Source organism: Macaca fascicularis, chromosome 2 (assembly GCF_037993035.2).
Source record: "Macaca fascicularis isolate 582-1 chromosome 2, T2T-MFA8v1.1".
NCBI lineage: Eukaryota > Metazoa > Chordata > Mammalia > Primates > Cercopithecidae > Macaca > Macaca fascicularis.
In genome coordinates, this window is record NC_088376.1 from 84,310,217 (window position 1) to 84,334,646 (window position 24,430).

At 35.4% G+C, this 24,430-nt stretch overlaps 1 protein-coding gene across 15 annotated transcripts in view; it reads left to right on the top strand.

Moving 5' to 3' along the window:
* The window catches only part of ECT2 (epithelial cell transforming 2), a 71,592-nt gene that overhangs the window by 32,785 nt on the left and 14,377 nt on the right, over positions 1-24,430 (top strand). For 14 of the 15 annotated variants that reach the window (XM_065540181.1, XM_065540185.1, XM_065540184.1 and 11 more), the window contains 7 exons: positions 112-222; positions 1,037-1,133; positions 2,814-2,895; positions 18,784-18,862; positions 19,029-19,148; positions 21,890-22,028; positions 23,918-24,072. In XM_065540181.1, the coding sequence (XP_065396253.1) occupies positions 112-222; positions 1,037-1,133; positions 2,814-2,895; positions 18,784-18,862; positions 19,029-19,148; positions 21,890-22,028; positions 23,918-24,072 (783 nt within the window). Of the gene's footprint in view, positions 1-111; positions 223-1,036; positions 1,134-2,813; positions 2,896-3,311; positions 3,424-18,783; positions 18,863-19,028; positions 19,149-21,889; positions 22,029-23,917; positions 24,073-24,430 lie in introns of those variants that run through there. The other variant, XM_074031412.1, reaches the window with a different exon arrangement.

Genomic DNA, 24,430 nt, shown 5'->3' on the forward strand with positions numbered 1-24,430 from the left:
TTTGTATCCAATATTTCAGATTGTGACTATTAATTATTTGACTTTAAGTTACATTGTCTCTAAGGGTGACAAATGCATAACAAATAATGTTTTCTTCCCTTTTCTTTCTAGTCAAAAGATTTGGTAAAAACCTACCCTCCCTTTGTAAACTTCTTTGAAATGAGCAAGGAAACAATTATTAAATGTGAAAAACAGAAACCAAGATTTCATGCTTTTCTCAAGGTAATGTATATTTCTTTCAAATAAAAATTTGAGAATTATTTCTGAAGTAATCCACTAAAATTATGAAACAATGAAGTAAATTTTAACTTTAGTAAAATGTATCTATTAATAGCTGTTAGTTTTAGTTGTACTTGTGGGTGACCATGATGTTTAGCTTTGGAAAGTTTGTTATATTCAGTGTTAGGTGCCAGGAGGTGGTTGAAGGAATAAGAATGTTATATGTGGCCTTTTTTTTTTTTTTTTTTAAGTTGTGGCCAGGTGCACTGGACAATGTCAGCCTGTAATCTTAGCACTTTGAGAGACTGATGAGGGAGGATTGCTTGAGGCTAGGAGTTTGAGATCATTCTGAGCAACATAGTGAGACTCCCATCTCTACAAAAAGTTTTTGAAAAAGTTTTATGTATTTTAGTTTTCAAAACACCTAATGATTTTCCAGTGAGATTTGTTTTGCTTTCAATGATTTTTTTTCTTATCAGTTCCTTACTTTGTTTATTTAATGGTATTAGCATAATTAATATTATTAAATGTGCTTTTTCTTGTGAATGATGTAGACTTAAGAGAAATTTAAGGTGAGATATATAGGAGTGTGTAGAGGAACTCACTTTTTATGTAAGATGTTAACCACTGGCTGGCCAAGAGGCCATTTCAGGCCCTGGAAAATTATTCAGCCAAGTAATATACCACAGAGAAATTCCACCTCTTCTCTATTAGTTTTGTATCAGGGACACTAATGATAAAGTGTAATCCAGTAAAAGTAGGGCATATAATCTTTGCAGAAAACCTTTTTTGAAATTGTTGAATAAATTTTTTTCAGATAAACCAAGCAAAACCAGAATGTGGACGGCAGAGCCTTGTTGAACTTCTTATCCGACCAGTACAGAGGTTACCCAGTGTTGCATTACTTTTAAACGGTACTTGTCTGATCTGTTTCAAACTACGTCAGATATTTTAATAGAATTGTTTTTTCCAAAAAAGTTGAATTTCTTCTCATTTTTAGAGTTTCTTAGATTTCAGCATTAAAGTTTATATATGTTTTACTTTATGGATTATCTTAAAAAATAGTCACTGGTGCTACTAAAATTCAGCTTGGCCTGAAATATTTTATTTGTTGATTAGTAGTATATATTTTGTCTTTTCATTTAAAAGTTTTCTTAATATTTCATGGTGTGTCACTAATTCAAAATCATTTTACATCCAAGTACATACAAAATTTGCCCACAAAATCACGAGGAGAAGATAATTTGTACGTCCCAAGTTTTTGTAGCCCGTTTTTGAATTTTAGTAAAGTACTATATACTTGGCTTTATGCTTACTTTTTTTGACCTTAGATTGTTCAGAGTACTCTTGAAACATACCTGTTTATTCTAGAACTGAACTATAGATATCAATAGAAGGGAATTTTACAGCAGATAATTTGTATGCATAAATTTTGCCTGTGGTAAAAAATGTGTATATATATTCTATTTAGCTGGCTAAGGACAGTATCCATTTTTATTTTATTCTTAAGTATGAAAACAAAATTATAGCCTGTAATTCCAGCACTTTGGAACACTGAGGGTAAACCTGGGAGTTGGAGACCAGCCTGGGCAACATACAGGGACCCAGTCTCTAAAAATAATTAAAAAAAAAAAAAAGGAGGATAACTAAATTATAAACAGGAAAAAGTCTATAATAAAATATTTAATTCCTAAGCTAAATCTACACTAATATTTACAGCAGACAAGGAGGCAAATTTTGTGACTGTTTAATCTGTTATTTTCTGTAAAAATCTTGGTTAGTATGTGAATTATAGTACTAACTAAAAATTTGACTTTTTTTTTGTTTTTTAGAGTTACATAGTTGAGAATTACTGGCTTTTAAAAAGATTTGTCCACTATTTAAAACTATTTTGATTTACAAATTATAAGGAGAATATATGAACAGACTTCAGGTTTCCAAAACATTGTGGTTTTCTTCTAATTTGCATATCTTCATTATTGTTTAAGTACTTGTAGAAATTCATAAACGTTTAAATAAAATGATTTCTAGGCTTTATTACTATTATTCCACATGAGAGATTAGGTGGACAGTGGTACTAGATTAAACATAGATTTGATAAGAATATGCCAAGGATGGCACAGGGAACACAAATAAACAACCTGGATTAGAAGAGTCAATGTGTTAAGTATAAATCTCTAAGGTACCAAAATCTGTGCTTAAAGATAGCAGATGCTCTCTGTGATGTAGCCAGGGGCCCCAGTATGAAACACAAAATACGTTATGATTTCTGAGCTTATTGAGGATCATGTGTTTTCATTTAGCACTATGGAGAAAGTTTGAGGACTTTAGGAGTCCCCAAGTATTACTTGAAGGGATTGGAACAGCAGTGTAAGAAAATCAGGATTACATATTCTGAAAATTTAGTCAGTAAAAATGGAAACCTTAACAGATGTGTAATAAGAGAGCTTTTAGGGAACAGTGCTTAAAACTTTTTTAAAGTGAAGATTGAATATTATCTTTAAAAATTAGCTATATCAAGATGGACAGCAGTTTAGTCTTAGATGAGAAATCACTGAATTTTTTATGCATGGAAAACCATTGTGTTATTACAGATCTTAAGAAGCATACAGCTGATGAAAATCCAGACAAAAGCACTTTAGAAAAAGCTATTGGATCACTAAAGGAAGTAATGATGTAAGTGCATTATTTTCAATTTTTGATCGTGCCTTAGATTTCGAATGGAATTGATAGAAAACTAGAATCATAAATAGGAAAGTATCAATAGCAAATTTTTGTAAAATGTCTAAATTATTTTTCTAATAGTGTAGTTACACATTAAAATGAAGTGTTTTAAGAATACATTCATTAATCAAAACATTTATTTCTGAAGGTATTAAACTATTGTGCACAGAGAATAATAGTTTAGAAACTTGAAAATGTTACAAATTCCCTAATAGACATTTTCTTCATATAACTCTAGTCATAGCTTGTTTCTGTCTTCATATTAATGTGGATTGCCCAAATGTAACTTGAGAATGTGACCACAGTGAAATTTAAAGGTTTATAATACTTTTTCATATTAATTTTTAAACTTTTTGTTTTCTACCTAGAGTTCTGTGGAATTGAATTGGCAAGATTGGTTGGAAATGTATTAAAAGTATAAATTCAATGAAATTGATCTGGGGAGTTTGATCATAAACTTAGGCTGCTTACTGTAGGTCTAACTTGGAAGCAGGACTGATCAGAAATGTTAGGAGCAGAGTGGAAAACTCTCTTGCTATTGGCTGTTTCTGTTTCGCCTCAGAGAAGGTACTTTAAGTGGACTTTATATATCAGTGTATTTAATAGATTTAATTCATTTCTGAGATTCCAGGGTGCTTCTGTATGAGAGTTTCTTAAAAGGCTTCCAGAAGGGCTCTTAAGGAGAAACTTCACTAGCTCTAGAGAGGAGATTCAGCGGAGACCTCTCTCTCATTCTCTTATTTGAGACAATAATGCTCAAATTAGTTATTAGCAGCTTTTGTTGTTGCTGAAAGGGTTATGTAAACAGGTGTCCCAAGACTCCCTCAGATACCAAAATCTGCAGGTGCTCAAGTCCCCTACAATCAGCATCTGCAGATATGGAGGGCCAAGTGTATATACTTTTTTTGTTTTGTTTTCTTTTTTGCTTATGTATTTTGTACGTTCACCAGCCAGCCATCATGCTTTTGATTTTTTTCCCCTGGGACCGGGATAACGGTATTGAGACTATTATGATGGCAATTCTCTGTAATTTTTCAACACCTTATGGTTTAAAATACTCTGACACACATTATTTACCTTGATCTTTTCAACCAACTTTATGAAGTAGGCAGTCATTATTTTCATATTTTTATAAAAGAAACTGAGATGTTGTTACCTGCTCAATTTATCTGTTTGGAGTGTAGAATACTCTACAAGTGGCTATGCTATTTGTTATTTATATATAATATATTTTGGTAAGCAAAGATTATAAAATAAGTAAGGAAAAGTAGCAAATGATTAGTCATTTGACCTGTTGCCTTCTTTAGAATAGTGTCAAGCTGGCTGCTGGAGGGATAATGGGCTGAATCAGTAAGACATTATTTAAGTTTCTTGAGAACTTCTATTTTTAGTATATCCTTACCCTAAGTGCTTTTCTCATAGATTTTCAATAAATGTTAAATTATAGGAGCTAATATTTTAATGTCAAATTGTGATGCTGATTTAGAAGCCTTATAGAATTTTACCAGATCTAAATTCTCAAGATTCTTGAACATTTAGCCTAGAGATTTAATGCTTATTATGGTTGATTAAAACCACCGTAACCTGTCAGATGCAGAAAATAATGACACAGCACCAATTCACTAGTCCTTGCCATGTAAGCAAACTAAAAAAACCTCTAAAATTGGATTCTAGCAACATCAGTTATACATGCTTAGATTTTCAATATTTGTTATAGATATTTGTTTTTAGTTACTTCAAATATGGCTTTTTTCTTAAAATACGCATATTTAAAATATAGTTTGATTAATTTCAGCACACATATGCTCCCATGAAACCGTCACTATAATCAAGATGAGGAACATTTCCATCACCCCCAACATTTACTCATGTGCCTTGGTAATCTCTTTTTCTGGCCCATCCTGTTTTACCCTTCCCAAGGCAACTGTCTATCACTGTAATTTAGGAATGCCTCAGATACTGCGGGTTAGGTTGCAGACCGTGACAATAAAGGAAATATCCCAATAAAGCAAGTCGTGTAAATTTTTTCATTTCTCAGGGCGTATAAAAGTTATGTTTACACTATACTATAGCCTGTGAATTGTGCAGTAGCATTATGTTTAAAAATTAATGTACATACCTTAATGAAAAATTATTGTTAAAAATGCCAACAGGCGGGGCGCGGTGGCTCACGTCTGTAATCCCAACACTTTGGGAGGCTGAGGCGGGTGGATCATGAAGCCAGGAGTTCGAGACCAGACTGGCCAAGATGGTGAAATCTTGTCTCTACTAAAAATATAAAAATTAGCCAGGCGCGGTGGTGCGTGTCTGTAATCCCAGCTACTTGGGAGGCTGAGGCAGGAGAATCGCTTGAACCCAGGAGGTGGTGGTTGCAGTGAGCTGAGATTGCACCATTGCACTCTAGCCTGGATGACAGAGCAAGACTCTGTCTCAAAAAAAAAAAAAAAGAAAAAAGAAAATGCTAACAATTATCTGAGGCTTCAGTAAGTTATAGTCTTTTTGCTAGTGGGGGATCTTGCCTTGATGTTGATGACTGCTTACCAGGGTGGTGGTTGCTGAAGGCTGGGATGGCTGTGGTAATTGTTTCTCTCTCTTTCTTTTTTTTGTTTTTGTTTTTGTTTTTGAGACAGGGTCTCACTCTGGTCACCCAGGCTGGAATGCAGTGACACAGTCTCAACTCACTGCAGCCTCCACCTCCTCCCACCTCAGCCTCTTGAGTAGCCGGGATTATAGGTGTGCACCACCATACCCAGCTAATTTTTATGGTTTTTTGTAGAGATGGGGTTTTGCCATGTAGCCCAGGCTGGTCACAGACTCCTGAACTCAAATGATCTGCTCACCTCAACCTCCCAAAGTATTGGGATTACAGGCATGATCCACCACACCCGGCCGGCACTTTCTTAAAATAAGACAGCAGTGAAGTTGGCCATATCAGTGGACTTTTCCTTTCATGAACGATTTCTCTGTAGCATGCATTGCTGTTGCACAGAATTTAACCCATATTAAACTGCAAAGTTGGGGTCAGTTCTCTTAGATTTTTACACCATGTTATCAACTAAGTAGTATTCTAAATCCTTTCTTGTCATTTCAACAATGTTCACAGGATCTTCACCAGGAGTAGATTCCATCTCAAGAAACCACTTTCTTTGCTTATATGTAAGAAGCAGCTCTTTTATCTGTTCAGGTTTATGAGATTGCAGCAATTCAGTCCCATCTTTAGCCTCTACTTCTAATTGTAGTCCACTTGCTATTTCTGCCACATCTGCAATTCCTTCTGCAACTGAAATCTTGAACCCCTCAAAGTCATCCGTAAGGATTGGAATCAACTTCTTCCAAACTATTAATGTCGATATTTTGACCTCCCACTATTGACAAATGTTCTTTTTTTTTTTTTTCCTTCGTTTTAATTTGTACCTCCTTCTTGGCTGAGCTCTGGCTTTTGGTTTTGTCTCCCTCACCTCTCTGCTGCTGACCACTGCAGGCTCTCTGAACCTTGACAGTTACTTCCCTTGAGGTCTCTACCCATGCCTCCTATCTCACTCTCAGTTTTACCTGCCCGACGTAAGGTCTTAAATGGCAACCCAGATGGTGAATGCTTTCCAGTAGGTTTTCTTTTTCTTTTTTCTTTTTTTTTTTTTCCATCAGTTCAAGTTTAATAGAAACTGCAAAAGATCAATTGGCTTATGCCCTCTAATGATACAGCATGCAAACCAGTGGCCTGCCCCACAATACAGCTCACGCCATTCCTACCAACGGAAGAAACGCCGGCCTCTGTAACCCCTGTAGGAAAGGCCTGCTTTGTAACACACCATATCTCAGCTGAATCTAAAGTCTAGTGTTTTACTTATGAAAAGAAAATAAAAGAGAGGTTTTGTTGTGGCTGTCCACTGCAGCCTGGAACTAAAATATCCCAGTGCTCACTTCTACTTGGAAAAATACTCTTTGCTCTTTTGGATATCATCCAGTAGGTTTTCAATTGACTTAGTGATTCTTGTGACTCTTCTGATGGATCTGTTCTATCTGTGGCAGCTATAGCCTTATGAAATGTGTTTCTTAAGACTTGAAAATTGAAATTACTCCTTGATTCATGGGCTGCAGAATTGGATGTTGAGCTGACAGGCATGAAAACAAAATCTCCTTGTACATCTCCATCAGAGCTCTTGGATGACCAGGTATATTGTCAATAAGCAGTAATCTTTTGAAAGGAATATTTTTCTGAGCAGTAGGTCTCAAGAGTGGGCTTAAAAGATTTAGTAGGGCAGGGTGCAGTGGCTCATGCCAGTAATCCTAGCACTTTGGGAGGCCAAGGTGGGCAGATCATTTGAGGCCAGGAGTTTTAGACCAGCCTGACCAACATGGCAAAACGCCATCTGTACTAAAAGTACAAAAATTAGCTGGGTGTGATGATGCACGCCTGTAATCCCAGCTACTCAGTGGCTGATATACGAGAATTGCTTGAATCCAGTAGCTGGATGTTGCAGTGAACCGATTGTGCCACTGCACTCCAGCCTGGATGACAGAACAAGACTCTTCTCTCAAAAACAAAAAAGAAAGAAAAGACAATTTAGTAAACCATGGTGATGTGCTGTCATCCATGCTTTGTTGTTTCATTTATAGAGCACAGAGAGTCAATTTAGCATAATTCATAAGGGCCCTAGTGTTTTCAGAATGGTCAATGATCATTGGCTTCAACATAGTCAGTCACCCCTAACAAAAGAGTCAGCCTGTCCTATGAAGCTCTGAAACCAGGCATTGACTTCTCTCTAGCTGTGAAAGTCCTAGAAAGCACCTTCTTCTACTGGAAGGCTGTTTTGTCTACACTGAAAATCTGTTGTTTAGTATAGCTACCTTCTTCAATTATCTTCAATTATCTTAGCTAGATTTTCTGGATAACTTGCTGTAGCTTCTCCATTAGCACTTGCTGCTTCACCTTGTACTTTTATGTTACAGAAATAGCTTCTTAAACTTCCATGAACCAACTCTGCTAACTTCAAACTTTTCTTCTGCAACTTTCTTACCTCCCACAGCTTTTGCAGAATTGAAGAGAGTTAAAAACTTGTTCTGAATTAGAGAGGGGCTTGTTCTGGATTGTTAAGGCTGGTCTGATCTTCTGTCTGGACCACTCAAACATTCTCCACATCAGTAATAAGGTTGTTTTACTTATTATTCATGTCACTGGAGTAACACTTTTCATTTTTCTTCAAGAACTTTTCTTTTGCATTCACAGTTTGGCTGTTCGGTGCAAGAGGCGTAGCTTTAGGACTATCTCTGTTTTCATCTTGCCTCTCTTACTAAACTCAACCATTTCTAGCTTTTGATTTGAAGTGAGAAATGTGTGACTCCTCCTTTCACTTAAATAGTTAGAGGACATTGTAGGGTTGGCTATTACTTTCAATATTGTTGTATCTCAGGGAATGGAGAAGCAAGAGGAGAGAGAGGCGGGGGGGATGGCTAGTTGGTGGAGCTCTCAGAATACACACACATTTATCAATTAGGTTTGATGTCTCATCGGCATTGTTTGTGGTGTCCCAAAACAATTACAATAGTAACATCAAAGATCACTGATCACAGCTCACTGTAACAGATAAAATAATAATGAGAAAGTTTGAAATATTGAGAGAAGTAGCAAAATGTGATAGAGACATGAAGTAAGCACGTACTGTTAGAAAAATGACATGATAGACCTACTTGACACAGGGTTGCTTACAAACGTTCAATCTGTGAAACAACAACAACAGCAACAACAAAGAAAAAACACTATGTGAAGCACAATAAAGTAAAGCACAATAAAGTGAGGTATGCCTATATGCACTTTCTATGATTTGATACACATGGAATATTTTGTCTGGCTTTTTTTTTTTTTTTTTTACTCAGCATAATTACTTTGAGATTAGTCCTTATTGTTGCTTATTTCAATAGTTAATTTTCTTTTATTTTCCATTGTATGACTATATCACAATTCATCCATTTTCATGTTGTTTCCAGTTCTTGGCTATTCCAAGTAAAGCTGCTGTGAACATTTGTGAACAAGTTTGTATAGACATGTGCCTTCATTTCTCTTGAATAAATTCCTAGGAATAGGAATGGCAGGTCAGATAGTAGGTTTTTCCTTTTTTTGGTGGAGGGGGTGGTATCTCATTCTGTGACCCAGGCTTGAATGTGGTGGTATAATGTTGGCTCACTACAACCTCCACCTCCCAGACTCAAGTGATCATCCCACCTCAGCCTTTTGAGTAGCTGGGACTACTGGTGCTGTGGTACCACACCTGGCTACTTTTTTCTTTTTTTTGTGGAGACAGGGTTTCACTGTGTTGTCTAGGCTGGTCTCAAACTCCTGGAGTCAAGCAGTCTGCCTGCCTTGGCCTCCCAAAGTGCAGGAATTACAGGTGGAGCTACTGCACCCAGCAAGGTGTATGCATTTCTAAGAAACTGCCGAACTGTTGGCAAGACGGTTGTATTATTTTGCATTCCCACCAACAGTGTGTGGTGTTCCAGAGTTTCCACGTCCTTACCAACAATTGGTATGGTCAGTGATTTCATTTTTTATTTATTTTTGAGATGGAGTCTCTGTCACCAGGCTACAGTGCAGTGGCGCGATCTCGGCTCACTGCAGCCTCCGACTCCCTGGTTCAAGTGATTCTCCCGACTCAGCCTCCGAGTAGCTGGGATTACAGGCACATGCCACCACTCCCAGCTAATTTTTGTATTTTTAGTAGAGATGGGGTTTCACCATGTTAGCCAAGATGGTCTCGATCTCCTGACCTCATCATCTGCCTGCCTCGGCCTGTGATGGGATTACAGGCATGAGCCACTGCTCCCGGCCTATTTTTTACTTTTTTATTCTTACTTTTTGAGATGGAGTCTTACTCTTTTGCCCAGGCTGGAGTGTAGTGGTACAATCTCTGTTCACTGCAACCTTCCCCTCCCAGGTTCAAGCAATTCTCCTGCCACAGCCTCCCAAGTAGTTGGGATTACAGGCACCCGCCACCATGCCCAGCTTAGTATTTTTAGTAGAGACGGAGTTTCACCATGTTGGCCAGTCTGGTCTCGAACTCCTGACCTCAATCTGTCCACCCTCCTTAGCCTTCCAAAGTGCTGGGATTACAGGTGTGAGCCACCACACCTGGCCTGGCCAGTCATTTTAATTTGTGACATTCTAATAGATGTTTGGTTGTCTTTCCTGGTGGTTTTGATTTGCATTTTCATGACAAATGATGTTAAATGTCTTTTCATGTGATTGTTTGCTGTCGTATTACTTTCTTTGGTGATATGCCTGTTCAAATCTTTTGTCTACTTGAAAAAAAAATTGTTTTTTTTTTTTGTAATTGAATTTTGAGAGTTCTTTATATATTTGAGTTAAAAGACTTTTTTTTAAAAAAAAAGATACATGATTTGCAAATATTTTCTCCTAGTTTCTGGCTTGCTTTTTTCTTTTTACAATTTCTTGAAAAAATAAGAGTTCTAGATTTTTAAGTCTAATTTAGCAAATTTTATTTTAATGGATTGTGCTTTTATAGTTTTATCTAAGAAATATTTGCTTAACCAAAGGTCACAAGGATTTTTTTCTTATTTTCTTTAAGAATGTTTGTGGGATTAGTCTTTAGGTAAAACTCATTTAGGTCTATGATCCATTTTGAGTTAATTTTTGTACATGGCACATGGTATAGATTGAAGTTCATTTTTTAAAATATGGAAATCTATTCTAGCAGTGTTTGTTGCAAAGAGTATCCTTTCTCCACTGAATTGTTTTTGTACCATTGCTGAAAGTCAGCTGACCATAAATGTAAGGGTTTATTTCTTTACTCTCAGTTCGGTTTCATTGATCTGTATGTCTGTGCTTATTCCAGTATCACACTGCCTTGATTACTGTACTTTAAGTTTTGAAATTGGGAAGTATGTGTCTTCCAACTTTGTTCTTTTTGAGAATTGGTTTCACTATTCTGAGTTCCATAAATTTGGCATGTAGCTTTTAGGAGCATCTTGTCAGTTTCCGAAAAACAACAACAAAAAAAAACTGGGGGGGATGTGTATAGGAATTTTATTGAATTTGTACATCAATTTGAGGAGTATTATCTTAGCAATATTATTATTATTTTTTGAAACAGAGTCTCGCTGTCGCCCAGGTTGGAGTCCAGTGGCATGGTCTCGGCTCACTGCAATCTCCACCTCCTGGGTTCAAGTGATTCCCCAGTATCAGCCTCCTGAGTAGCTGGGACTACAGGTGTGCACCATCACGCCTGGCTAATTTTTTGTGTTTTTAGTAGAGATGGGGTTTTATCTTGTTGGCCAGGCTGGTCTCGAACTCCTGACCTCGGGTGATCCACCCGCCTTGGCCTCTCAAAGTTCTTCGATTACAGGCATGAGCCACCGCACTTGGCCTATGTTAGCAATATTAAATCTTCTGATTTATGAATATTTCCATTTATTTACTTTTAATTTCTTTCAACTGTATTTTGTGGTTTTTCAGAGGATAAGCTTTGTGGGTTTCTTGTTAAACTTATTCTTAAGTATTTTATTGTTTTTGATGCTATTGTAATACAAAAATTAGCCAGCCATGGTGGTGTGGTGTGTGCCTGTAATCCCAGCTACTCAGAGGCTGAGGCAGGAGAATTGCTTGAACCAGGAGGTGGAGGTTGCAGTGAGCCAAGATTGCACCACTGCACTCCAGCCTGGGTGACAGAGTGAGATGCTGTCAAAAAAAAAAAAAAAGTCTTTCAAAATTGTCAAAATACATTTTTGCTTGGAATTAGTAGTTAGACAGTTTTATGTTTGTTGCTGCCAAATGTTTTAAAGTCATGGAGCTTTAAGTCCAGCCTAAATTGAAATGATCTTCATGTAATTCTTTGATATGTGAGATTAAATTAATATTATTGATTTAATAAAAACAGCTGTATCTTCTGAGTTATTTACAACATACCCATGTATTTCACTTTAGGTTCTTACTTAGGTAAATATCTGATATTAACAGGTTATAATTCTGATTAGTAAAAAGTAACTTAAAATAATGACTAGCTGTAATACCTCAATTTTCATAATGAATCTAGGCATAATTGCTAAAAAATTTATGTAACTGTAAATGGGATAAACATTTATAACTAAACTTTGCAAGTAATTTGAAATCTTTAAGTTATGTTACATTAAATTAAGTAATAGACAGCTCATTAAATGCCTGAGTCATATCCAAATAAGAGAAAAATGAAAACAAATTGCTGAATATAAATAGGCTGGTTCTTAGATTCGTAAATTTTATAAAAATACTAACTATGCTTAGATCTATTAATACACATAACATTATAAGAGGATAATGCGTTTTTTTAATTAAAAAATAATTTTGTCAAATTCACAGGTTATTTAAAGTTTGTTTCAAAATATAAATTTAAGAAGAAAATTAAAATTGGAGGAGAAACTAGTGGGGGGGGAGAGAGAGAGAGAGAGAGATGCAAAGATAGTTATGGATATAAAGATGTATTTTTAGTTAAATAATAATTTTTAAATGTATGTGATAAATTTTTGTTCTAAGGCAAAATGGTTGTTCCAATATCAAAAACGAAAAATTATAGGACTAAGTAGGTGTTTGAGAAAATGATAAAGGATCTAAACAAGTCACAGAGAGTTTATGAAGGCTGGGCTTTATAAAGGAAGGTTTATGTGTCATCAGGTTGACAGGGTTGGAAAGGATTTCTTTGTAAGGTTTTTCTAAAAATTAAACATTGGTGTCAGGAGTGCACTGATTGATCTAGGACCAAAGTCTGAATCTCTATGTTTAAAACAATGAGTTTTACTTGAAGTATTGATCAGCTTTTAATACAATTGCAATAGGTTTTAATTTTTAATTCCAGAATCTATTTATCAGCCATCTTCTAAACTGCGGGCGTTTTCTGTTTTGTCCTACATTTCTTCCTGGCATCTATTTAATTTCCCCATTTCAGGTTAAAAATACTGTCTTCTTTATTTAAAATGATTATTTTAATTAATTAATTCATTTATTTATTGGAGGTAGTCTCACCCAGTCACCCAGGCTATAGTGCATTGGTGTGATCTCAGCTCACTGAAACCTCTGCCTCCCGGGTTCCAGCAATTTTCCTGCCTCAGCCTCCTGAGTAGCTGGGATTACACGCGCACGCCACCATGCCCTGCTAATTTTTGTATTTTTAGTAGATATGGGGTTTCGCTTTGTTAGGTGATCCTCTCACCTCGGCCTGCCACCGTGCTGGAGTTGGAGGCATGAGCCATCACACCCAGCCTTATTTCTTAAGGTAGCATTTTCCTGAAATTTCTCAGATTCAAGTATCAGGTTCAACTTGTGTGTGTGTGTTTCAGTGACAGGGTCTCACTGTCACGGGCTGGAGTGCAGTGGCACAATCTTGACTCACTGCAACCTCCACTTCCCAGGCTCAAGTGATTCTCCTACCTCAGCCTCCCGAGTAGGTGGGACTACAGGTGTGCACCACCATGCCTGGCTAATTTTTTGTATTTATTTTTAGAGATGTGCTTTTGCCATTTTGCCTAAGCTGGTCTCAAACTCCAGGGTTCAAGCAATCCACCCACCTAGGTCTCCCAAAGTGCTGGGATTACAAACATGAGCCACCATGCCCGGCTGGAGGTTCAGCTTCTGCTATGTCTCATAGCACATGATTTTCAGGTCATACATTGCTACCTTTTGCTTTTTCACCTTTTGAGAAGGCATAGGTTGATAACTCTTTGCTTCAGCTTTTTTCTATAAGCTTTGATAACTGTTTTCTGTGTTTGTAACTCTGCTGTTATATCTTGACACTAAAATGTTCATCTTGAAGGCCTTGATCCTTTACTTGTGGCTTTTCGTGATGTGTCTGAATTGTTAACAGTTATTGTGTAACATTGTTCCTTTGTCTAATTAAATTCAAGTGCTCTTTTCATCTGGCTCAACTTCCAGGTTATCTAAGTGAGCTTCCCCCAAGAAGGAACAATCATACTGCAGAAAGTTTTTCTTTGCCTTTTTGATAACTGGCCTAAGAAACAGATTTTATGTTTTATCAAGAAAATGTCCTGTGTTGCCTTTATTAGGTTTTTGATTACTTAAAATAAAACCCATATGTGTAATATACAAAAGAAACAACTGAGATTTTAAAAGGTTAAGGTTTTTTTTTGTTTTTTAATCCATGTAGCTCTGTATTCCTTTTAAAGCCTTTTGATTATCACTCTGGTTACATAAATGACTATTATTTCACAAGTGACCTGTGATCCTGTTTTGATCAAATGTCTTGAGACTTTCAACATCTTCGACAAACTTCCCCAAAATCAAATTCTAGTTTTAGTCTTTTTTACCTAAACTTAACTGAGATTTATGAGGTGGAACCCCTGGAAAGCCTCAAAAGATTTTTCTCATCTTGAGAGATATTAAATCATTAGGCTTATTTGATAAACTGTGTAAAAGACATTGACAAACAATAAGTGATACTAGATCTTCTTTTAGTTGCATTTGTGGGTATTTGTTGATATGTTTCACAAATTATATAAATTATAGAAGTCTGTTATTATAATTTTGGTTATCTTAATGCCATGTTTAATAGAGATAACTGCATTTTGTTGTCAGTTGCAAACTTTCATCAGCTTCTTAGACTATGGCTATTCTAAGTTTTCATCATCTAGTTACGGTTTTGAATTCTTCTCTAAAAGCACTGATAATCATGAAAATGATTCTATCTAACAAGTGCCCTTAAGTCAAGTTTCTGATAACTTTAAGATCAATGGACTTGATAAAAATTTCCAAGACTCTAATTTAAAAAATTGTTGGATTCATGAAACGAGATCAAGCAGAACAAAAATGAATTACATAAGATTGAATAACTGATGAAGATAATGTTTTAATGACTTTGGTTCTTTATGCAAATGTTTTGTTTTCCAGACTTAAGAAAATCTTCTCTCTCAAGCTATCTATAATTTACAACAGTTTGATAAAGGATGCTTTTGTAAATATAGATAGAACTTTTTTTTCTGTTTGATTCCTCCACAATTTGAAAACTTTTTGAGCATTCTTTTAGCAATATAGTTATTTACCTAAGTCTAATAGAAATCTGCTCTCTTTATACCAGAAAACAATTGAAAACATAAGTTATATTACCAAGGCTTTGACTGAAATGTCATATTTGACAATATGTATAAAATGCCTGCCTTCAAAGGTTCCTAGCCTTACAGTGAGTAAATTAAAAACTGTCACTTCTTGGCAGACCCAGGAACCTTAAGACTGTAAGTAAAATATAAAATATGCCTTGGTTTGGTTTCCTAGCCTCAAGAGGTTTTAAAAATCAGATTTATATGTGATCAGTATAGAAAAAAAGTTATATTTCTAATAAAAAGCTATAATATACCTTTTAGAGTGTCGCTCTGTTGGTTGTTTTTGAATTCTTGTTATCTACCTATAGACTAGATCCTAAATTCTTCCGGGTTTCTCCAATCCAACTGTCTTCCATAAAATTGCTAAAAATGGGAACTGTACTGTTTCTAAAGCCCTGTCAATGGAAACTAGATAAATTTTAAGAAACAAGTCTTGTGTCTGATGTATGGGCCACATAAAATGTTCACCAAAATATCTTATGCTTTAATCAGAGACATTCAAACTGCAAACCAGGACAGGAAGTTGACTTTTTTTTAATGCTGTAGACAGCCTTTCCCAAGACAATGGGTCAAGACTCCATATGATGACACTCCTACCCCTCTTGATGCCTGTCTTTTTGGCTTGACAAAATAATACTGTAATTAAATTTCACAATCAGTAACTGCTGTAAGTAACTTGACAAAACCTGCCCTAAGAAATCCTTTTATTCCACTAGTAACTTTAGCAATATCTATAACACAACTTTTTGTTCAAAATCTGGTGGTCCCTTCTGTAGAGTTGGCATTCTTTGCTTTAGTTCAACCCAGTTCTAAAATACTACTCAATGACAACAATTAGTCTCATCCAGTACCCACAACAGTCTTTTGATTTGTTTAGTTAGTTGTCATCAGGCTCTTGTTCTGTTTCAAAATGATTGTACAAACTGAATTTATTATATTATTGTTTGTTATGATTTTTAAGCCTTGTTTTTATTACTTGTCTAATCTTTGTAAAGCCAGCTCTCCCAACAGGTTAATGTTAGCTTAACACTTTGAGATGGCTGCTAATACTTATGGAACTAACAAGATGGAGCTCAGTGCTGGAGGCAAACTGCCCTGAGAAAATTTTCCCTTCTGTCCTTTTTGATACTCAAATGTGGCCCAGCTCCCTGACATAGACCCTCTATATCTTCCCCACAATGTGGGATGGAGACAACCAGGACAGGTTTGTCCAGGCCCTGAGGGACAATTAAGCCTAACTTCAAGATGATTGATTAGCTTTGCTTTCAGAGAACGATCTTGATCAAAGGGGGAAATGTGAGCGTTGATTATACAAAATTGGATCATTCTTGTTATACCCAACTAAATCAGAGTTGAGGGCCAGAGGGGAAAAACACTCAGGGCACATGGCAGCTGTTCTAATAGTTAAATTTTCCACAAGCCCAGCGGCTTAAAATGGCCTGCTATAATCCTACAATCGGTTTTACCTAATAGTTGCTGAAGCAACCTGCCATGACTCTGTAACTAGTTTTACTCACTACTATCATTCACTACTCAGCTTGCCAGTTCCCCAAAACTTTACTAGTGTCAGTGAACTTTCTTTAAAAACAATACATAATCACATTTCTCTTTCTAATAAAACTCCCAACCTTCTCTTTATTATTAGAACAGACTTGATTATTTGAAGACCACCTGGTCAGTATGTATGCCCTTAAGTATAATTCTTGCTTCGCTGATGAAAAGTAAAATTAGAAATGTATATTTTATTTTTGACTTTGACATTATTGCTATCTTCAGTTTTACTAAGCTTTTCTTTTGTAGCGTTTAATTTGCTGTTACTCTCATCCAGTGTATTTTTCATCTAAAACACTGTAGCTTCTATCTCTATATGACTGATTTGGGTCATCAGAAATGACCACTGCTTCCTTTTTCTTTTAAGTCTTATATGCTTTCCTTTTGTACTTTCCTACTTCTGCCAAAGTGTTGCCGCCTTATATATCATGTACATATGAATTGCAAGAAAATCTTGAAGAACAGTTCATGTGCAGAACAGTTACAGATACAATCAAATCTCACCAAAAATTCACTTGTGTTAAATGCAGAATTTTGTTGTTACGAGGCTAATGAAAAATGATACTTTTATTTGGTCAATAAATAAGATCTTTTAAAAATATCTTTCATGTTTTTGCCTAAAATGTTCAATCCTCCTTGCAGTTTTTTGAATTTATGACATGAGTATAATAACTTTACTAATTCACTCATCTCTGTTTCAGGTGTTTTTTTTTTTTTTTTTTTTTCTCATTAGTCTTACTTTCCTGTTTCTTTGCATACCTGGTATTATTTTATTGGATTCTAGACATTATCAGTTTTACTTTTCTGAGAGCTAGATATTTTTGTATTCTTAAAAATGTTTTTTAGTTTCTCCTGGCATGTAGTTAAGTAGCTTGCAAACAGTTTGATATTTTCATGTCTTGCCCTTAAACTTTGTTAGGCAGAATCAGAACAGTATTTAGTCTGGGGTTAATTTTCCCCACTATTGAGGAAAGACCTTTCTTAGTACTCTACCCTGAGGTCACATTAATCTTGAAGTTTTCCACTCTGATTGATGTCACCGTTCCATGCCATATGAGCACTGAGCACTGTTACCTCTAATTTTTTAACATGTCTTCCCTAACCTCGGATAGTTTTCTTACACACATGCAGTGATCATGTTGAGAACTGTGTACACAAGGAAGCCTTCCGAAAACAGAGGGAGTTCCCTCTGTGCAGCAGTTTTCCAGTAATTTGCCCTTCAAACTAGGCATCTGATCACACTGGACTCCCACATTTGTTTCTTTCTCTTAGGGATATAGCTAGGCACTATCTGTGCTTTCTTTGCTTTCTCTAGGCTATAAACCAGGACAGTTGTAGGGCTTGTCTTGTTTCTGTTTCACAGAAATGGATGTTAAGTGTCTTGAGAACCCTTGTTTCTTTATATTTTGACTGATTTTTTTAGTTGTTTCAGGCAGAAAAGTAAGTTCGTCCCCTGTTATTCTATCTTGTCTGGAGCAGTAGCCTTAGTTTTTATTTCAGTGAAATGATTAGCCTATGACTTGGGAAGACTTCCATAAAACCTTATTTGAACTTATATTGAGAACTTCAAAATTTTATTAGTCTTAATTTTTTACAGGTTTAATGTGTTTTATAAAGTGCATAGGCTGTATAGTAAAGAATATAGAAAGGAATAATAGTAAAACATACTTTTCTGAAGGAGTCTATGGAAGTTTTTTGTTTTTTATTTTTCTTGAGAGAGAGTTTCACTCTTATTGCCTAGGCTGGAGTGGAATGGTGCGGTCTTGACTCACTGCAACCTCCGCCTCCTGGGTTCAAGTGATTGTCCTGCCTCAGCCGCCGAGTAGGTGGGATTACAGGTGCCTGCCACCATACCCAGCTAATTTTTATATTTTTAGTAGAGACAGAGTTTCACCATGTTGGTCAGGCTGGTCTCGAACTCCTGACCTCAGTGATCCACTCCTCTTGGCCTCCCAAAGGGCTGGGATTATGGGCGCAAGCCACCGCACCTGGCTGGAAGTTGTTTGTTTGTTTTCCTCATCCTGGGCTCCGTAGGCATGGAAACTTTTTTAATGTAATAGGATACTTTTAAGGAATATTTTAACTGATTGACTTGTCAAAATTAAGACATTCACATCAAACACAACTTGTGACATAAGTTGTGTTTGTTGCAGTTTTCATGTTCTATTTTAAAAGTTTTAAAAATCACTTTTTCAGGCATATTAATGAGGATAAGAGAAAAACAGAAGCTCAAAAGCAAATTTTTGATGTTGTTTATGAAGTAGATGGATGTCCAGTAAGTATTCTTAGCAATAATTACTTTATTTTTTCCTTCTTGTTAATGAGGTTTCTGTGGTTTCAATATAAATAATATCTTGGCACTACTTTCTTTTAAATTACAACTTCTTAAAAATTACTTGATACCAAGTGATCTCTTTTGTTAATATTTTCAACCTATACAGGCTAATCTTTTATCTTCTCACCGAAGCTTAATACAACGGGTTGAAACAATTTCTCTAGGTGAGCACCCCTGTGACAGAGGAGAACAAGTGACTCTTTTCCTCTTCAATGATTGCCTAGAGGTAAAGATGTACTTCATATAGTATAATAACACTGCCGATTTTTGTAACTTCCCTGAATATTTAAAACCAAGCTTTAATTGAAGTATAATGTAGAATTTTAAAGTAAACTCAAATAATCATTTTTTAAAAAATTGAGGACAATTGATGATTTAATACTGTTAATAGAATGCCTTTAGAAGAAGGTCTAATATTAAGTATAAACTTTCATTACTTCAAATCTAAGTTAAAATGAAAATTTATTTCCATGCAAATAAATGCTTAGGTCAAGAAATCTGATAACTTCTTGTTTCTATGTTTACTTATTCAAGATTTATAAAATAATTCTGAGTTTTTTGAAATTTAACTAATTTTTTTTCAATAATGATGCGATTGTATTTTGTTGAAGAGGGAGATAACTTGATAATTTACTATTATGAATTCTTTATGATTCCTCGATTCTTCTTAAATCAGCAGGTTTTAGAGTGAATGAGGGGTCAGGTGGGGTATAATGAATCTAATTCTAAAATTCTTACTTATTCAAGTTAGATTTTCTTTTTGTATTACCCCTGCAAGCAAATTGAATTACGTGTGTGTTTTAACGTGTTCATCCCTCTAATACGTATTTTTAAACAACAGCAGTGAGGGATAAAAAGAAGTGTGGTTTCCCTTCATCTCAGAAGAGAAAAATGTTCATTTTGATTAAACAGACATTAATAAGAAGACTCTTGACTTTTCTATCACTGGAAACTTTCTGTTACCTTCATCAAAATGATTAAAGAGTTTCCTTTTTCTTTTCTCTCCTCTCCTTTCTTTTCTTTCTTTTTTTTTTTTTTTTTTCCCTCTCTTTTTTTTTTTTAGACAGGGTCTTACTGTCATTGCCCAGCTTGGAGTGCAGTGGCAAGATCACAGCTCACTGCAGCCTTGACTTCCTGGGCTCTGGTGATTTTCTTATCCCAACATCCCAAGTAGCTGGGACAATAGACACCACCACCACACCAGTCTAATTATTTTTAGTAGAGACTGGTTTTGCCATGTTGCCTAGGCTGGTCTCGAAATCCCGGACTCAAACAATTTACCCACCTCAGCCTCCCAAAGTGTTGAGATTACCGTTGGGATTACAGGCATGAGTTATTGCACCTGCCTCCCTTTTCTTTAAAGTCTTACATGCTTTCCTTTTGTCCTTTTCTACTTCTATCAAAGTGTTGCCTTCTTATATATCACATACATTATTATTTATACTATAAAATACAAGGGAATCTTAAAGAACAGTTCATGTGCAGAACAGTTACAGGTACAATAAAATCTCACCAAAAATTCACTTACGTTAAATGCAGAGTTTTGTCATTATGAGACTAAATGAAAAATACTTTTTTTTGGTCAATTATGTTATAAAAAGCACAAAAGTAAAGACAGTCAAACTACTATACACAATTGACTATCTCCTGAAGTGAGAAAGTCAAAAAAATCATGAGGCAGATAATTCTCAACTACCTGTTTCCCTCATAAAAAGGACTTTAGCCTGCCCTGATTGAGAACAGATGCTCGGCGGAGTCAATTTTCAATTATATTTTATCTGGATTTGCATCATCATGGGGTTTTACTGTATATAGTTTCTCTATACATTGTTTGCTTCTATTAAAGCTTTTATAGGTTTTTCATATTGGAGTTCCTAAGTCAGCTTGCTCTATTCATCTAATAGGTTAGGTTATCTTTATTTCTTTGCTGCTCCATTCTGGTTTTCATCCCTTATTCCTGAGAGCTATGACTTACTTTAAATTTTTGATCTTATATCCCCTCCAAATTCCTTGAAGTCTTCTGTAATTGGTTCATTAACTTGCCATTCATTTTACTTTCTGGTATTGGTCATCTTCTGTAGCTCCCAAGTCCCTGGCTTCTTATTTTCCCTACCTTCTTGAATCTGTTGCTTTTTTTGTTCTATCTCTTGTAGCCTCTCTGTCTTAGAATCACTTCAACAAAAACTGCTTTATTTATAACATTAAATTTGGACTTCAGAGTTCATAATAAATAAAAATAAAATAAAAACATAATCTTAAATAAACTGTTGTTCTTTAGCTTGTTTGTTTAGGAAAAATAAAACTCAGTGAATTGGGAATGGAAATGATGGTACATTGTTAACCTGATAAAAACCTGTAACCATCATCATATTTAATAAGTGTTAGAAACATTCAAAATGGATAAAATCTGTTTTTTCTTAATGACAGATTATGTTATACTGCAACTAATTTTGGATTTAAGGATATATTTAACTTTTAAATGTTTTTTCTGTATTTTAAGGGGTTTTTTTTTTTTAACTCTGATGTACTGGCATTTGTCATCAAATGAACACTTACTGTTTTTACTTTTTAAAAATTAAACTTAAAATCACTTAATTGTTTTGCTTAGCCAACTATTCCTCTTCTCCTGAATTCTAGGACTTTTATTTAAGATTCTGTCATTCCTTGATTCTATCTCTTCTCATCATGCTTCTAGTTTTTTCATACCTCTGGGACCTTTTGCAAAATATCCCTTGGCCTGTTTTCCTGACGTTTGAACTCGTCTTATATAAACATGAGCATTTCTGCTATACAATTACATGTCTGACTTTTGTTATATAGTAACTCTGCTTATAACAACTTTGTAATGAATAATCACTAAATGAGTTATAATAGATTTATGTGATTAGTGCTATTTTATTTTTTAAGTATTTGGTCCTTATTTTTCTTCATTTTATTGACTGATACTTTTTTATTTTCTATAATCAGATAGCAAGAAAACGGCACAAGGTTATTGGCACTTTTAGGAGTCCTCATGGCCAAACCCGACCCCCAGCTTCTCTTAAGCATGTTCACCTAATGCCCCTTTCTCAGATTAAGAAGGTATTGGACATAAGAGAGACAGAAGGTATGCTGGTCGGATACATTCTTGGTTATATAAAAATAGTTTATATTCATTGTAGGTTTGATTTACTCCATTTTGGCTTCTTTTAATTGGTAAATTATCTTTCAATATAGTTGATCAGACTGCTAAAGTAATTGTTCTTGCGCCTCTATCCCAACTCCATCTCTAGGAACAGAACTGACTTTTTATTTTCTCAAATGAAAGTACTATCTCAACCTATAGGATACCCTCATCTGTTAAAGGTCAAAGAGCTTTTAAATGGCTATGTATTAAAATAACACCCTAGCCTAGCCTATTCCCACACCAAAATTTATTTTTTCGTTTCCTTCAGAATACAGAATAACCAATCTATTACCTGTACCCCGTATCTTAACACTTTCACTGTTGCCAACAGCTGCATTTTTAGGGCTAGGTTTAAGGTATGGATCAGGAATAGATGTGAGTGCAATAAATAAACCCAGAGTAACTGGTAGACTTGATAGGGAGTCATATGTGTATTAAGGAATGTTTTACTCTAAACTTTGGTAGTGTTACAGAGCAGGTTCTGTGAAGGCCTGAAATTACTGAAAATTTATAACTACCTACAACAGTGTCATCTATTTAATTGACACCCAGTGGTGTATGTGCATGGCCATATTTTGGATGTTAGGCATATGTTTTTACAATGTTTAGCTCTTTCCGTTACTGATTCCTCTAATAATGAAAGGTTTCAGTTCGTAAGAAATTATTCTTTTTTTTTTTTTTCCTTTATAAGAAATAATTCTTTCTTTGTTTTTTTGTGGGGTTTTTTTGTTTGTTTTTTGAGATGAAGTCTTACTCTGTCACCCAAGCTGGAGTGCAGTGGCGTGAACTTGGTTCACTGCAGCCCCCGCCAGGATTCTCCTGCCTCAGCCTCCTGAGTAGCTGGGATTACAGGCGTGTGTCATTATGCCTGGCTAATTTTTTTGTAATTTTAGTAGAGACAGGGTTTCACCATGTTGGCCAGGCTGATCTCAAACTCCTGATCTCAAGTGATCCGCCCACTTCGGCCTCGCAAAGTGCTGGGATTACAGGCATGAACCACTGCGCCCAGCCAAGAAATGATTCTTAAAGAAAACTTAGCAACTTACTGCTCTTTTCACTTAGTTGACAAATTCTGGATTTATTAGAGATTACATAGTATAGTTGTCCCTTGGTATCCATGGGGGATGGTTACTGGACCTACGTTGGTTACCAAAATCTGGGATGCTCAAGTCCTGGATGTAAAATTGCATAGTGTTTGCATGTAACCTATACACATCTTCCCATGTACTATAAGTCATTTCTAGGTTACTTATAGTACCTACACAATGTAAATGCTGAGTAAACAGTTGTTATAGTATATTCTTTAGGGAATGATGACAAGAATAAAAAGTCTGTACATGTTTAATACAGATAAAATCTATTTTGTACTATTTTTTCTACTATTTTCGGTCAGCAGTTGATTGAATCCACAGATGCAGACCCACAGATATGGAAGGCTGACTCTATATTTGTTTTAAAAATCTTCATTTTTGGATTTTAATTATGGCAGACTTTGTTTAAAATAGGTTGTATTTTAGCATCTTGGTCGTGCACCTTTTGTAACACTTTTAATATTTTTATAGAAAATATTAAATGATATGGAAAATACTGTTTAATTAATGTCATTAACTTATCATCATTAGTTCCTTACGTGGTGTACTATATTGTCTTTTTAGTACTTCAACTTAATATGGTGATGTTGTCTTATTAAAAATAGAGAAGATGAGGAAAGTGGAGAAGAGATAGTTCATTTCATTGGAATTTCATTGCTCTGAGGGAACTAAACTTGCATACATTTGTCATTTTCCAAGGAGTGACACTTAATGTTTATGGTTATTCTGGAACCCTAGATTGCCATAATGCTTTTGGCTTGCTTGTGAGGCCACCAACAGAGCAGGCAAATGTGCTACTCAGTTTCCAGATGACATCAGATGAACTTCCAAAAGAAAACTGGCTAAAGATGCTGTGTCGACATGTAGCCAACACCATTTGTAAAGCAGATGCTGTAAGTTCTTAAAACAGTATTATAATGAAAGTTTCAATTTTATGACAATGCACTCAGACTAAACATGTACATTTTTAATGACTTATTATGAATGGAGAGTTTTAGTTTTGTGTATATTAAAAAAACTGATTTAATAAGTTGTTTTAGGAAATATTTTATATAGTGTAGGTACAGAAAACATTGTTTGAGTTTTTGGCTTACATAAGGTAGGCCTTCATAGTCTCATAGTTCCCGTGGCTCTGATTCAGTGAAGATTTTGGGACTTCTTGTAATGTACCCTGTGATTTTTCATTGGTACTCTTAGACATGGCTAAAAATTAGAGAGCATTTTGATTTTTGTTTGTTTGTTTTTTGGAGA